Genomic DNA, 16,509 nt, shown 5'->3' with positions numbered 1-16,509 from the left:
ATAAAGAGATCCAAGCCCTTCAATCCAAATTCAATGTCTTATAATTTACCATATCATCTTATATTAAAATAATTTAATTTTTTAAAAATAATTTTCCACACTTTATTTCACCACTTTAGATTTTTTTTATCATATTCATACTGATTTTTTATTTTTTAATTTCAAAAATTGATCTAAAAAATTCCTTGCAATTTTTTTTTAAAAAAATTTGTTAAATAAGTTAGGCCAGATTTTGGATGTGTCTGCAAGCCTATCTTATAGATTGGTTCTTGTAAATAAAAAATTACCTTGCAGATTTTTTAAAAATAGATTTTTGTTTAATAAGTCAAGCCAAAATTTGAATAAGTTAAATGATAGATTTCTACAAACCTACCTTATACATTGGTCCATGTAAGTTTAAAATTTTTTGGACTTACAGGGACCAATCTGTAAGGTAGGCTTATTGAGATCTATAATCTAGCTTATCCAAATTCTAGCCTAACCTATGTAACAAAAATTTGGCTTAAAAAATTTTGCAAAGTAATTCTTTAGATCAAGTTTTGAAAATAAAAAATGAAACAAAATTAGCATGAATCATAATAATAAAGAATATAGCTAAGGTGGTGGAATAAAGTGTGAAAAATTATTTTTTAAAATTAAATTATTTTAATATGAGATGATGTGGCAAATTATAAGATCATTGATTTGTATTGAAGGGGTTGGATATGACGCTGAGGGACGCTGAGAACGGTAGAATCTGAGAGGATCCATTTCCAGCTCCCTACAGTTCCAGGTTCTTGGAGCCGCACTATGTCTTGTCTTCCTCCCTCCCTCATCACGCGGGGCCCAGTTCAAGCTGTCGTTTTAAAACGTGAATCCTCAGGAAGATAAGCCATTGACACACCGTTCCGGAGTTTCTGTCACGGAAAGAAAGTTGCATAGCCAAGTTCATCTGATAAGTTGCACAGCCCACTATGCAGAAGAAGAATTCCTCTACTCCTTACCTACCAAATTGATCATAGGCCTTTCTTCACTTTTTCTCTCCACTGTAACTATGCTAGTCGCCTTTTGTGCAACAATAATAATCGTGATGTTGCAGCATGCCTCATCACATTCATGGGCTTATCTTCTTGTCATTATGCTCGCTAGTGTTCTAGTAATCCTCTTTGTATTTTTACAGTTCCCTCTCCTGATTGAAATAATTTCTTCTACTTATGGTCGTGGCATCTTCAAGAGGGAGGGCAAGAAGTGGCCTTCAATTGTGTGTGTAATATAATTGATACATCTCATTACTGTATGTTTTTTATATTGAATAAGAAGTTCCCTCTTGAATCTTGATAATGTAATAAACCAATGGCTTTTATTTTCAGCCTATAAGTGCATCAGTTTGAGATGTGTGTATCAACGTGATCGCGCAGATCTTGGGCTCACACTATTTTTATTTACTCTTGATTGGCCACATGAGGTGCATGCTGAGCTGCACTTACATGTATTCGGCTTTGAAATTAAATTCTAGACACAAGTGCCTATTTTAATAATTTCTTTTTTATATTTTAATTTTAGCCAACGTTACACGAACATATGGAACTGCACAAGCCAAAAATAATTAAGGAATCGTTCAATCCTGAAAAGAGTGGAGAATTTTTAAAACATTTCTGGCTCTTCATTTTAATGTGAGTCAATTTGCAATTACCTTGCTTGTTGAATCTTTTTTTATGCGTGGCAGGGTTAGACTTGATCAAAGTCACCATTAAAATTAAAAAAAGAAGATAATGATTTCACTATATGGAACAAAGTCAAAAATTTCATCGCCACTTGCTAGTTATTTGTAGGGAAAAAATTAAAAGAACTATAAATGTCTCTCTTCCATTGAGAAAAACAACAATTAAAAATGACTAATTCCCTCTACTAGAACTATTTAAAGAAGAGAAGGTAACATATTTTCTTGGTCAAATAAAGCACCGATATACACGTTGTGTTGCTAGTTCTGCATCAGGATCGGAGCCCGCTTCCGGGAATTACACAGATGACAAAAGAAGCATAAATATGTAAAAATCGAACCAACATTATATCAATCATATGCCTTCCTTTGTTGCCAGCTGTCCAGTCATCGGTCAATTTTTTTTTTTTTTTAAGCCAGAAGTTCCATCAACAGTTTTTTCTTTTTTGGAAATCTGGAAGTTCCGTCATTGGCCAAGCAACTAATATAAACCCAACTAGGATGAAAAATCAAACAAAACTTTGGGTGAAATCTATTCCTGTGTTTTAATCTCCCGCCTAGCAATTCCAAGATGTCAACTTCAGCTTATTGATCATGCATGTTCGTTGAGCTTGTCAACCATTAATGCCGCTAAGCCTCTCGAGATTTGAACCTTTACAGGAAACGTGTCTCCTAATTAACCAAAGCAGGCCTCCTTGGGTTCTAAGTTCTTGAAGGTCGACCATCGTATGCCTCCCTCCCTCATAACGTGATCGAATACTGGCACTTTGCTTATGTTTTTCTGAACAGTTCGAAAGTCGTTTTTATTTATGGTTCCACTTATTAATCAGTCCGATTATTAAATATGTCAACCCAGTGAATAAGAAATAAGCCACATGTCTATAAATATGTCATGTATCTATAATGACCCAGAATGTAATTATAATGTTAGAATAAATTTATTGTATTTTTATTATTATTTGTTAGAAAAAAATGACAAGATGTATTGGTGACTTAGTGAAATTCCTTTTGGTTCTTGCTCATCAAGTCTTGTGTTTGAACCTTGATGGTGCCCAAATGAATATGCTACAAAAAAAGTTATTTAATCAGAGAAAAATAAAGAGATGACAAAAAAAAATTCTTCATTAACTTGAAGGTTCATTCGCTTTATTTTTAATACAAAATTATAAAATATCAAAAATATTAAATTGGGTGGTGTAATGTTTTAAATAATAATATTTAAATTATTAAATATTAAAATACTTAATATTTTAATAATATTTATTTAATTTTATTTTAACAAAATTTTATGGTGACCAGCGCTCCAAAAAAAAAGACTTTGAGGTGCCTAACGTTCCTAATAAAAGAGTTCAAGGATAAATTAGCACCAAAGGACATGTCATGTATTACATGTCATTGTGCGTGGACCCCATGTACATATCACGTCAGCAAAAAATAAAAAAATTGACTGTTGATTAAAGGAAGAGGGTTTTTGCTTCTTCGAAAAATAGTTTAAGGGTAAATTTGCTCCACTTAAAAGTATATGGTGCCCAATGCTTCTAAAAAATAAGAATAAGGGCAAATTTGAAACTTAGACCTAAATTTTAATAATGATACTTTACAAACTTACTTTTTCAAAACAAAGCTATAAGCTTTCAAAAGTACCCCTGCACATTTTATCTTTACATTACAATATCATTTTAATTCTCTCTCTCACTTAAAGGTAATATTAAAAAAGTATCATTAATAAAACTTTATTTTTGTCAAATTATCTTATGTTTTGAGACAATAATATATCTCCAAAATTGTTTTATAGTTTGGGACGTGGGAGTATATTCTATAATTTTAGCTTGGTTGATGTTAATGACATTGTGTAATTTATGTAACTAATTCCACCCAGTGAGCTAAGGCTTATTATTGTATAATTTATAATTTTAATTTTTTTATAAATTTTTAAAAATATTCCTTCATTAATAAGAGAGAGAAATAAATATCCTCTTCAATTCTTACTACAAAGCACCTCTAGTTATATTATTTGACCAAAATTCAGAAATGGTGGTTAAGTTGTTCACTCTATCAGAAAATAAAATAAACTTTTAATTTTATTTATATTTAAATAAAAAATTTTAAATTTGCATTACATTGTTTCTTAAAGTTAATCCATTGACATAGATATAATATTAAAAAATGTAATTAATGTTCCATCAAGTACATTATATTAAAGATCAAAAAATTCTTTTAAAATGTGTACTATAATAATAAGGACTGAAGGAAGTATATGTTTTAGGATTGAAATAACAAACATTAATATTAGAATAGTCATTTTTAATAAAGCCTTGTAATACTACCTCTCATTTTATAATTCATTTTTTTAGGTGATTTGATACCAAAAATATAATATATATATATATATATATATTTTAAATAAAGCTTCATAATGGTCGTCCCAGTATTATCCTCATTGTTTCACTCTTTTAAATATATTTTTTTATTCTCTTGTTAACAAAGACCTAAAAATTGTTTGCCATTTAAAATGACCATTCAGAAGTCATTGGTCTGCCCAATTAAAGAGAAAAATCATCGACGAACGTGACCAACTTTAATAATATTGTACGGTTGGTTGGTTACTGTCTGCATGAATAATAAATTTGTTAATAAAAAGTCCTCATCAGAAGACTTCCGACCCAGTACTGACCAATGAGAGTTGGGTTAATGGAAATGCAAGTGGACTGATACATTATATATAATATGATGAATTAAAATTTTAATTCTTATTAAAAAAAGATATTCACGTTATTGTTTCTAATAATAAAGATACCTGAAATGTAAACAATGAAAAACATAAAAAAAAGACCTCATACTGGACTTCAAGTTCCGATATTCGAAAGTGAAAGATCTGATACACATAGGTACACAAGTTTTCATCCTTAAAGGTGCTATCAAGCTGGTCAGTTTATGCCATGTGGCCTTGTGAACATTTACGGGACACGTGTCTTCTGAACAAAGCAGGCTCCCTTCTGGTTCCGGCTCTTGAAGCCGCACCATGTCGTCCTCCCTCCCTCACCACGTGATTCACATACTGGGCCCAGTGGGTGCGATGGTTCTGAATATGTCAAACCAATTAACAAGAAGATAAGCCATTGACCCTACCGTCTTAACAGTTAACGAAAGGCTAGTATGGGCCTAACTCTTATTATATGTCCAGCTTTTAATAGTTCAGATTCTCAAGCTTAATTTTTAAAATTTTTTCAAATCTTGAGAGCTGACCTTTATATAAAGGGCTCAAGTTCAGGTTTGTATGCTAGATTACAAAAATTAATATTATAATTTAATTAAAATATTTTAAAATTAAACATAAAATAAATCAAAATAATTACTCTATTTGGCAAAAAAAAAATCTTAGTGAGAATTAGAGCACCTATATAAGATAATCAAAAATCAAAGTATCGGATACCTAGCACTCACGGCAAGACAACAACTACAAGTGGAAAGCATATCGTGAGAGGCATGAGGAAGAGCAAACGCAATAAACGTAAGGGGCGACAAGGCAAGCAAATGCGGGAGGGAGAGCCTAATGACTTTGAGTGAGGCAAAGATCAAAGACGAGGGAGGAATGATCGATGGTTAATGGGAAAGTAAAGATGCCGAGTAAGGTAGAGATAAGCAATGGTTGACAGGAGAGTAGATGAGTGACTGTGAAATCTTTAATTTTTGGGTTGACAGAGTGAGAGTCGAGAGATAAAACATTAGAGAAGTTTAAGCCTTAGATTTTTCCTCTACGCACTGTTTTTACATAGATTGCAAAAAAAAAAAGAATAACAGGGCTTGGAGGGCCTCCCGGGCTCGAGCCCGAGCCAACTTTTTCAGGGCTTATCAAGGTCAGGCCTAAAAGCTTGATTACCTTAGAAACCTTCCATTTTTCAAGCCCAAACCCTTATTTAAACAGGACCTACAAGCCCGGCTCTCCAGGCTAGACCCTTATTCCCAACTTTACTGATGATTGTGTATGTTCTTCGTTCCTTTTGAGTTTTGACGAAATATTATCAATTAATTATTGGCTACAATTTCAAGCTTACAAGTACAACATAGAGTATATCACCATCTCAAACGATAGCCTCGGGTTGAGTCATATCAGCAAATTGCAATTTTAACGACATAGTTGCGGAACCACTCACAGAGTCGTCACAGAAAGATTGATTTATTAATATTTTAAAAAATAAAATTGTCAAGTATATTTAATAATATTTATTAATATGTAAAATTTTATTTAAAAATATCTTATAATTTGAACATTATAGTTAAAAAAGTCTTTGTCAATTGGACTTCCAAGTTCCAATAATGGAGAGTGAAAAATCTGATACAGAGATACCTCACTTTTGATCCTGAAAGGTGCTATGAAGTTGGCTTGGCCACTCATTTATGCCATGTGACCTTTTGAAACATTTAGAGGACACATGTCTTCCAATCTGAAAGCTATCAAAGATAAGAGAGAAACTAAAAAAGATTGAAAAATGTCATGTTTATTACTATTGTAATGAGTATAATAAATACAAGGAAGAAGAAATAACTTAATAATAACTATCTATAATAATATCTTATTAAATAATATCTCTCAATAATGGCATAATACATAGTAATGTATCTTTAGAATATTCTAAATAACACCCCCTCAAACTTAAGATGGATTAACAAAGAGTAACTTAAATTTGTCTACCAGAAACTGAAAGTGGCCTGGATGAAAAAACTTTATAAACAAATCTACCAGCTGATACTTGGTTCAAATTTCTAGCTCAAATATGTCTTGAGCTCTTAAAGTCCCGTATCATCATTGCCTGTGATAATCATGTCATCAACATACGATAGCAACAGAGCAATACCATGAGTAGTAGAGCAAACAAAAAGAGTCAAGTTGTGAGGACTACAAGTGAAATCCAATTGACTCATAGTGTTACTAAACTTAGTAAACCATGTACTAAGGGCTTGCTTGAGCCCATATATAGCTTGATAAAGATGATAGACTTTATCTTTTGGATATTGATACTGAGGTAGAGGCTTCATATACTCTTCTTTTTTTAGATTTCCATTTAGAAAAGTATTTTTAACATCCATCTGATAAAGATGCTAGTGTTTAACAGCAACAATAGCTAGAAGGTAGCGAACAAAAGTCATACGGGCAACAGGTGCAGAAGTCTTTTCATAATTGCTACCATACTCTTGAGTGAATCCTTGGGCCACCAAATGGGCCTTACATTACTTTAAAGAGCCATCAGAATGAGTCTTGTTCTTGTAAACCCATCGACCTAACTAGAGTTTTAGCAGGAGGAAGATCAATAAGATTCTAAGCATGCATTTTCTCTTGGGTCTGCAATTCTTTATCTATAGCTTACTGCTAGAAGGGATCACGAGAGGCTTCCTTAAAGGATTTAGGTTCTTGAAACTAGATAATTGTGAAACAACAAGCATAATCATTAAGGTAAGAGGGAGGATTTCTAACACGATTGGGCCTAGATTCTATGGAAAATATGGACTCAGTAGGCGTGACTTGTGCTGGAGGATTGGTAGGTATGATAGTAGGCATATCTAGAGTAGGTGCGGTATCAGTCGTGGAAATGAGCTTAATAAAAGAGTTTGTACTTGAGTCACTGGGGAAAAGGTTAGCAGAAATATATGTAAAAATAAGAGGTGAAGAAGAGGAGAATGATGAGAGATCAGTTAGAAATGAATACTTAGTATTTTCCCAAAAGACAACATGCTGAGAAATGTGATCCCAACAATGATAACCTTTATGCTCAGAATCATAACTAAAGAAACAACAGACATGGGCATGAACTTGAAGTTTATTTATCTCATGAGACGACAAAAGAACATAACAGGCACAAGTAAAGACTTTCAAAATACTATAATCGGAAGGATAACTATGGAGATGCTCAAAAAGAGAAATGTTACCAATGATAGAAGACAAGAGTTGATTGATGTAAAAATAGAGGTTAAGGTTGCTACACCCCAAATGTTTAAGACAAGAAGAGGAAATGAGCAATGCTTTAATAGAATCAAGAATATGACGATGTTTATGCTCAGCACGACCATTCTGTTGAGAAGTGTAAAGAGAAGAATACTGAGAAATAGTACCTTAAGAATAAAGAAACTAAGTAATTTAGAGTCACGATATTCTAAAGCATTATCACGATGAAAAATTTTGATGACTTTATAATACTGAGTGTGAATCATAATAGCAAATTTAATATAAAGTTCATGTAACTCAGATGAATGTTTCATCACATAAATCCAAGCAAAATGAGAAAAATCATTAACAAAAATAACAAAGTATCGGGATCCCCTTATAAAAGGAGCAGGTGCAGGATCCCAAATCTCAGAATGAATCAAATCAAATGGAGAAGCATCAATGGAATCCTTTTTATGAAAAGACAAAGCGGGTTGTTTAGTAATTTGATAAGAAATGCATTGTAAAGACTGATTATGAACATCACATAAAAGACCACTATAAATTAAAGGTCGTAATTTACTCAAAGAAGGGTGACCATGACGATGGTTCCACAAGTCAAGAGAGGAATTAGGAAAAGAGGATATAGAGGCAGCACACAATGTAGGAGCAATGACCTAAGCATTGAGGTTAGCTCAAACATGCAACCAACTTTGCTCCTGATCTATATAACTTGTCTTGTTTTAGAATCCATTGTAACACAACCACGTTTGCTAAATAATACATCATAAACCATATTAACAAGTTGTTCAACAGAGAGAAGGTTAAAGCTAATGACAGAAACAAAATATGTATCATGAATAAATGGGGAAGGTAATGAGACAGTACCAATGTGCCTAACAGGCATTTGAAAATTATCAACAGGGTGTATAGAATAGGCAGTAAAGTTAGGTGTCATAAAGGAAAAGAAATTTGCCTAACCTGTCATATGATTACAACAAGCAGAGTGATTAAAATACCAAATGGATTTACTAGTTAGAGTAGAAAAGGTAGTAGATGGGCTAGAGGAATGGGAAATGAGTGTGCACAGCAAAGCTTTAAGTTCAACCAAGGATCTCAAAGTACACTAAGCCTTAAGTGCAACAGAGGAGGATCCTAAATGAGACTAAGCAGTATTACATTTTTTCAACCAAAGGTGATGATTGCAATCATTCAAAGTAATTGAGATGAGTTGAGCAACCTCTAACTTTGCCATTTTTAAGAAAAAGAACCAGCACCAATAAAAAAAATTCAAATACCACAGAGGGTGTAGTGTGGACGGAATAACTCCCACACTAGTCAACAAATCGACGATCTAACCGTTATGACAGATTGGATGTTATGAACGTGTTGATCAAAGTTTAGCCTAATCTGATGGTTAACGAATTTACAAATTTTGATTTTCTGAGACTGTCCTATGAAGAAGTGAAAATGACTTTTTCTCTTCTTCTCTTACAAGTGGCTGAGTATCAATTTAAATATGATCCTTCTAAACTTAGGATGGAGGATAGAAATACTAAGGAAGATTGTCACTCTTTAAAAACCTACCTTTTGTGAAAAAAATATATTATATAACTCTGATATCATAAAAGCTATTAAAGATAATAAAAAGACAAGAGAAAATTGAAAAATGTCGTATTTATTATTATTGTGATGAGTGCAACAATATATACAAGAAGGATGAAATAACCTAATAATGACTATTTATAATAATATTTTATTAGATGATATCTCTTAATAATGGTATAATAAATAATAATACATATTTAGAATATTTTAGATAACACGAACCGAAGCAAGCTCCCTCTGGTTTCACGTTCTTGAAGCCGCACCATGTCTTTCCTCCCTCCCTCATCATGCGGGGCCCGGTTCGAGCTGTCGTTTTTATTTATATGTGAATCCTCAAGAAGATAAACCATTGACACACCGTTCCAGAGTATCCATCACAGAAGGAAAGCTGCATAGCCAAGTTCAACAGGTAAGTAATGTCTATAGTCTTGTTCCTTTCAACGAATTTCAAACTCAACTAGTCAACTCACAGGTACGCACTACGTAGAGTTATGGCAGCGAACCGCAATTTCAACGACATAGTTGCAGAACCACTTACAGAGTCGTCGCAGAAAGATTGGTTTAAATGGGTAGAGAACTATCTAATATCTCTTGATCTTTGGGGAGTGACGAGTGGTGATGAAAAACCAACCGGAAATCGGGGGGAAGATTTTGCTAGATGGCAGAGAAAGAATGCTGCAGCATTGCACGTCATTCAAATCTCTTGTGGGACTAACAATCACTCTCTTATACGACGTATCAAAAAAGCCAATACTGCATGGAATACTCTCCGTCGTGCCTACAATCCACAGGATCCTCCTCCCAAAGGTCAGTCCTCTGTAGTAAACGCCTTCTCGATCTTTAAACTTCTGCAGATAAGCCCTTGTCATTAGTTAATCATATTGCACTGTACTGTGATAATAATCGATTAACTCTTGAGGTAATAGCTGTTACAAAAAAGCAAGGTGAAGGCAAAGAGAAAATAAGGGAAATGAAGGGGAAATCTTAGCCTTTCATTTTGATCTGGAAATAAAATAATCCTTGCCGTTCATTTTCAATTGATTTTTAGGGAGTACTTTTAAGATTGTATTTATCAAAATAATTTTCTTAAAAAAAATTATAAAAAAATTAATATTAAATTTGAACTATCCGGATATTTAGATATTTAATTTGTAAATATTATAAAAAAATTTAATATTAAATTAAACTGTTCAAATTATATATGTATATACATGTCCAAAGTACTAAATGAACATAGTTAATTAGTAAAAATTATAAAAAAATTTAATATTAAATTAGAGTATCTTGATTAAATTTGTGCTGGTCAAATTGGTGATAAATAGATTTATTAAATTTTTTTTATAATTATTTATTTTGGTAAATAAAAGAATATAAAACTTTAAATCTAGGCATGATAGATCTTATCAGGATAAGCACAAAAGACAGCCAGATTTAGTATTAATTTTCTATAATTTTTATAAATTTTTGTTTTGATAAATACAATATTAAAAATATCTAAAAATTAATTTATAACAGCAGAAATCATTTTGTCGTAAAATAAAAAGTTAGGATCAGCCATTTTGCTGATGAGCGGGCAGAGATGAGCACCAAATGTGAATACGTTTTACAGTATAATATAGCCGTATCATTTGGTTTAGTTTCAACTAAGCTAACTTAACTAACTTGGAAACTAGAACTACCCGCTTTCTTTAGCTGCTTCTGTCAGTAGCCAATCCAACGTCTTCCATATAGAGAGAGAAGGAGGACCGAAGACAGAAAAATTGTCTACCATCTAAAAAGTCATCGCTTTGCTACCCGCGTCCTACTATATGTTACCAGATAAGAACACTAGCAAATAGCTAGAAATGATTGACACAAACATGTTCCAGTATGTTGGGCAAGAGTTTCCTTAATAGGGTCTCAATTATGATGATGAACGTGGGCATATTCATTATTAAGGTATATCATTAAAGACTTCAGAGGAAGTTTTTTTTTTTTTTTTTTTACCAAGACAGGAAATATTGATTTCTCTTTTATTTTCTTTATAAGCTATACCCTCATGCATATTTTATGTCATACATTGAACTGAACATTTCTTATATGTCAAGGGAAAGGTCGTAATAAGCTAGTTAACAGCAAAGGTCCTTCAAAGGGAAAACAACCGAGTTCACAGGACGAAACACAAGAAGAAGCACAAAGTGATGCTGAAGAGACAGGTACTACAATAAAATCGTTAAAGTTCACTATTCAATTTTCTCTATACATGCAGACACATGCACTAATCATTCTCAGTTGATTTCTCCTTATCCTTTCTCTTAATTACACGCATGATCTATCCGTGTATGTGTGTTGTTGATACAAAATTGGTGATTACGTACGTGATGACAGAGCAAGAAGATGGTGAAGTGGATGATTGTTATAAGGCTATATCTGAGGACAACTGGCCTGCTGTAAAAGCATTCACTGATCGCCATCGCAGAGATTGGAAGGTAAAATTTGCTCCGAGAGGCGAAACACCTCTTCACGTGGCTGCAAAGTTTGGTCATTTGGACATAGTAAAGGAGTTGGTGGAATTAGCTGAACCAGATGATCTTGTAATACACGATGCTTCTGGATATACTCCACTTGCAATTGCTGCATCACATTGTGGACTCCTTTCAATTGCAAAATGCTTGGTCAGTAAAAATGAAAAAGTACTTGAAACTTCAAATAAATACCATAAATGGATATTTCCTGTTACATTGGCTTTTCGTTGTGGCTTCAATAAAATGGGACGCTATCTCTATTGCAAGACTCCTTTGGAAGTCTTCAAAGGAGAAAAAGGCATCATGGGTGCTTCGTTTCTCAGACTCTGTTTCATCACTGGAAATCTTGGTAACATTTCTTACAACTACTACTTCAATATAATTTCCATCGACAAGTCATAATAGGTGTTTCATTTTCATTTCTTTCTCTATGTTTCATTATTTTTTGATATTCTATCTCATTCTATATGGTTATGATATACAAATAGATATTGCCTTGCATTTGCTTCAACGAAGCCCAGAACTACTTTTTGCCGCTGACATAAAGAAGCGCTCAACAATTCAGCAGATTGCATGCTACCTTTCTCATTCTCCCAACAAAAGTCAAATTTGGTTCTGGAAGCGATGTGTTTATCACTGTTAGTGCTCATCCTTTCAGCTGATGTTTTTTATCCCAATATTTTCTATACCTTGTTTGTTAATTTTATACGAGCCAAAATTCTGAATATAATTATGCTGACGAGTATATATCTCCCTTTTTGGTATAGAAACCTATCGAATAAAGGTATATATCTCCCTTTTTAATTAGCTAGCACGTTGAGGAGCAGCTCCAATATTAACTATTAGCTACGATTCCTCCTCCATTTTTTTATTCGAAGTACCAAGATGCATATACGACGTTGTAGCTAACCCAAATACCAATAGGCCTTGTTGTATTTCACAAAATCATAATAGGTAATTATAAATTTATTTGCTTGTGCATGATATATTGATATAGTGCACGTATGTCTCTTTGTAAGTAAATAGTCGAAACAATCTCAGAAAGATTGAATAGCTTCACTCAAATTACTTGTTCTTTTAGTTATTTAAGTATTTGAAGAAGCTCATATTTCTCCATTTCTTTGATTATTTCTTGGGTGGAAGGTATCAAAATACCACCAACCACAGCCACTGAGCATGTCAGTGTAGATATTGAACAAGAAAGCGAGATGAGTAACGAAGTTGAAGGTACAATATGTTCCCTGCCAGTTTATTATTTGAAGATGAAATCAGATAATATTACCAATCAAATCTTAGAACATATAGATTAAAAGATGTCACATAGTTCTTTATCACACATGAAAATCAGGTATATATGTCGAAATGTAAACGTTGAAAATGAAATTCTTGTGTGCTCAATTTAAGCATATATAATGAAAAGTCCTTTATATCCATAATTTATATATGTTAAATGCTTTCATACAATATGACACTGTAAATGTATGAAACAAGAAAAATATAGACCTCTGCATATACATACAAAGATACATGTGTCTGTGTGTACGTGACCCTTAAAAAAAGATAAACCTATGGATACATGCATGCCTACATATATCCTCTGCGTGCTTGTGTACGTGATATCCCTTTTCGAATGACTAAGCTAAAAAAATTCCATCTCAATAGGGCTACATCTACTATTACACTTGCTCGTCTCGTACACCAATAAGCTGTCAGGTATGCTTTTATGTATGCCAAAAGGCTTCGTAAAACTTAAGTTGGATTCTGGATTATGCTTATATATATTCGAGTTACCAATTGTCCAGGAATGGAGGGAATACGTAACATGAAGCTTCAACATACACTGACAGATGAAATTCTAAAGCTAGTTTGTGGGAATCTAAAATCCCTGAACAAAGATAAAAAGGGTATGATTGCAGAAGCACTGTTGACAGCGGGTGAAGTGGGGAATGTTGGGTTCTTGCACGAAGTATTAAAAGCCAAACCAGAATTAATCTCGAAGGTCGTTTTTCATCAAAAAAATGGGCAAGTTTTCTTCAATGCAGTGAAATATCGTCAAGCTGAGGTTTTCAACCTCCTCTGTGGGTTTCGGTTTAGGGATGTGGTAGCAACGATGCCAAGTGGCCCCATGAACAACAACTTGCTTCATATGGCAGCCATATTGGCTCCTTCTTCCCAACTTAACCGCATTTCCGGTGCTGCTCTGCAAATGCAATGGGAATTGCAGTGGTTCAAGGTTAGAAGTTAATTAAATTAATTAAATGCTTTTGTAAAGAATGCAAGTGGAAGTATGATTTCGTTGGCCTAGATTGTAACATCTTTCAAATATATAGGCGGTAGAGAAAGTGGTGGAACCTAGACTTTGGCTTCATCCAAACAAAGAAGGGTTGAATCCTCTGGACTATTTTAAAGAAAACCACAAAGAACTAAGGAAGGAAGGAGAGGAATGGATGAAAGAAACAGCAACTTCTTGCTCTGTTGTTGGTGCTCTAATCATCACCATGATGTTTGCTACAGCTTTCACTGTTCCAGGAGGAAATGATGGAACTTCAGGGTACCCAATATTTTTGAACAAAAATTTATTTAGAGTTTTCTTAATCTCTGATGCAGTGTCCTTGTTTGCTTCTACTACTTCTGTGCTGACATTTTTAGGAGTCCTTACATCACGCTATGCAGAAGAAGACTTCCTCTACTCCTTGCCTACCAAATTGGTCATAGGCCTTTCTTCACTTTTTCTCTCCATCGTAACTATGCTAGTCGCCTTTTCTGCAACAATAATCATGATGTTGCAGCATGCCTCATCACATTCATGGGCTTATCTTCTTGTCATTATGTTCGCTAGTGTTCCAGTAATCCTCTTTGTATTTTTACAGTTCCCTCTTCTGATTGAAATAATTTCTTCTACTTATGGTCCTGGCATCTTCAAGAGGAAGGGCAAGAAGTGGCCTTGAATTGTGTGTGTAATATAATTGATGCATCTCATTACTGTATGTTTTTTATATTGAATAAGAAGTTCCCTCTTGAATCTTGATAATGTAATAAGCCAATGGCTTTCATTTTCAGCCTAAAAGGGCATCAGTTTGAGATGTGTGTCTCGACGTGATCGTGCAGATCTTGGGCTCACACAATTTTTGTTTACTCTTGATCGGCCACGTGCGATGCATGCTGACCCAAACTTCAATGTTTTTGATTTTGATTAGAAATTACATTCTAGACACAAGTGCCTATTTCAGTAATTTCTTTTTGATATTTTAATTTCACCTAACGTTACACGAACATATGGAACCGCGCAAGCCAAAAATAATTAAGGAATCGTTCAACCCTGAAAAGAGTGGAGAGTTTTTAAAACATTCCTGGCTCTTCATTTTAATGCGAGTCAATTTGCAATTACGTTGCTTGTTGAATCTTTTTTTTTATTTGTGGCAGCGTTAGACTTGATCAGAGTCCCAAAAAAAAAAAAAAAGATATTGATTCCACTATATGGAACAAAGTCAAAAATTTCATCGCCACTTGCTAGTTATTTGTCGGGACAAATTAAAAGAGCTATAAATGTCTCTCTTCCATTGAGAAAAACAATTAAAATGACTAATTCTCTCTGCTAGAACTATTTAAAGAGAAGGCAACATATTTTCTTGGTCAAATAAAGCACCGACATACACGTTGTGTTGCTAGTTCAGCATCAGGGTCGGAGCCCGCTTCCTGGAATTACACAGATGACAAACGAAGCATAAATATGTAAAAATCGAACCAACATTATATCAATCATATGCCTTCCTTTGTTGCCAGCTGTCCAGTCATCGGTCAATTTTTTTTTTTAAGCCAGAAGTTCCATCAACAGTTTTTTTTTTTTGGAAATCTGGAAGTTCCGTCATTGGCCAAGCAACTAATATAAACCCAACTAGGATGAAAAATCAAACAAAACTTGGGGTGAAATCTATTCCTGTGTTTTAATCTCCCGCCTAGCAATTCCAAGATGTCAACTTCAGCTTATTGATCATGCATGTTCGTTGAGCTTGTCAACCATTAATGCCGCTAAGCCTCTCGAGATGTATTGGTGACTTAGTGAAATTCCTCTTGGTTCTTGCTCATCAAGTCTTGTGTTTGAACCTTGATGGTGCCTAAATGAATATGCTAGAATAGAGAGATAAGAAAAAAAAAATTCCTTCATTAACTTGGAGGTTCATTTACTTCATTTTTAATACAAAATTAAAAAATATCAAAAATATTAAATTGGGTGGTGTAATGTTTTAAATAATAATGTTTAAATTTTTAAATATTAAAATACTTTATATTTTAACAATATTTATTTAATTTTGTTTAACAATATTTCAGAGTGTCTTGCACTCTTAAAAAAAAACTTTAGGGAGCTTAACACTTTTAAAAAAAGAGTTAAATGACAAATTAATATCAAAGGACATGTCACATATTACATGTCATTATGTGTGGGCCTCACACATATGTCATGTCAATAAAAAATGAAAAAATTGACTGTTGATTAAAGGAAGGGAATTTTTTGTTCATTTAAAAAATAATTCAAGAGTAAATTTGCCTTACTTAAGAGTATAGATGTCTAGCACTCTTAAAAAATAAGTACAGGAAAAAAAATTAAATTTTAAGCTTAAATTTTAATAATAACACTTTACAAACTTACTTTTTCAAAACAAAGTTATAAGTTTTTAAAAGTATCCCTCCACACTTTATCCTTACACTGCAATATCATTTTAGTTCTCTCTCTCCACTTGAAAGTAATATTAAAAAAATATTATTAAAAAAACCTTATT

General features: G+C 33.3%; 1 protein-coding gene across 2 annotated transcripts; it reads left to right on the top strand.

Annotated features, from left to right (window-relative positions):
- Positions 1–9,540: 9,540 nt before the first annotated feature.
- On the top strand, positions 9,541–14,921 carry LOC129284431 (uncharacterized). Of its 2 annotated transcripts, XM_054919918.1 has the most exons (9): positions 9,541–9,636; positions 9,700–10,034; positions 11,315–11,422; positions 11,595–12,080; positions 12,220–12,369; positions 12,875–12,958; positions 13,394–13,444; positions 13,534–13,964; positions 14,062–14,921. In XM_054919918.1, exons 2-9 carry the CDS (start codon positions 9,719–9,721, stop codon positions 14,677–14,679), a joined length of 2,244 nt encoding a protein of 747 aa, XP_054775893.1. In that variant the 5' UTR covers positions 9,541–9,636; positions 9,700–9,718; the 3' UTR covers positions 14,680–14,921. The 2 variants fall into 2 exon arrangements, with proteins under 2 accessions (XP_054775893.1, XP_054775894.1); XM_054919919.1 differs by lacking the exon at positions 13,394–13,444.
- Positions 14,922–16,509: the final 1,588 nt, after the last annotated feature.

This window comes from Prosopis cineraria, unplaced genomic scaffold (assembly GCF_029017545.1).
Source record: "Prosopis cineraria cultivar Desert tree isolate PC_DT_omini unplaced genomic scaffold, ASM2901754v1 PC10, whole genome shotgun sequence".
NCBI classification, from domain to species: Eukaryota; Viridiplantae; Streptophyta; class Magnoliopsida; order Fabales; family Fabaceae; genus Prosopis; species Prosopis cineraria.
Note: the sequence above shows the minus strand (reverse complement) of the source record. Positions and strands in the feature narration are given on the sequence as shown.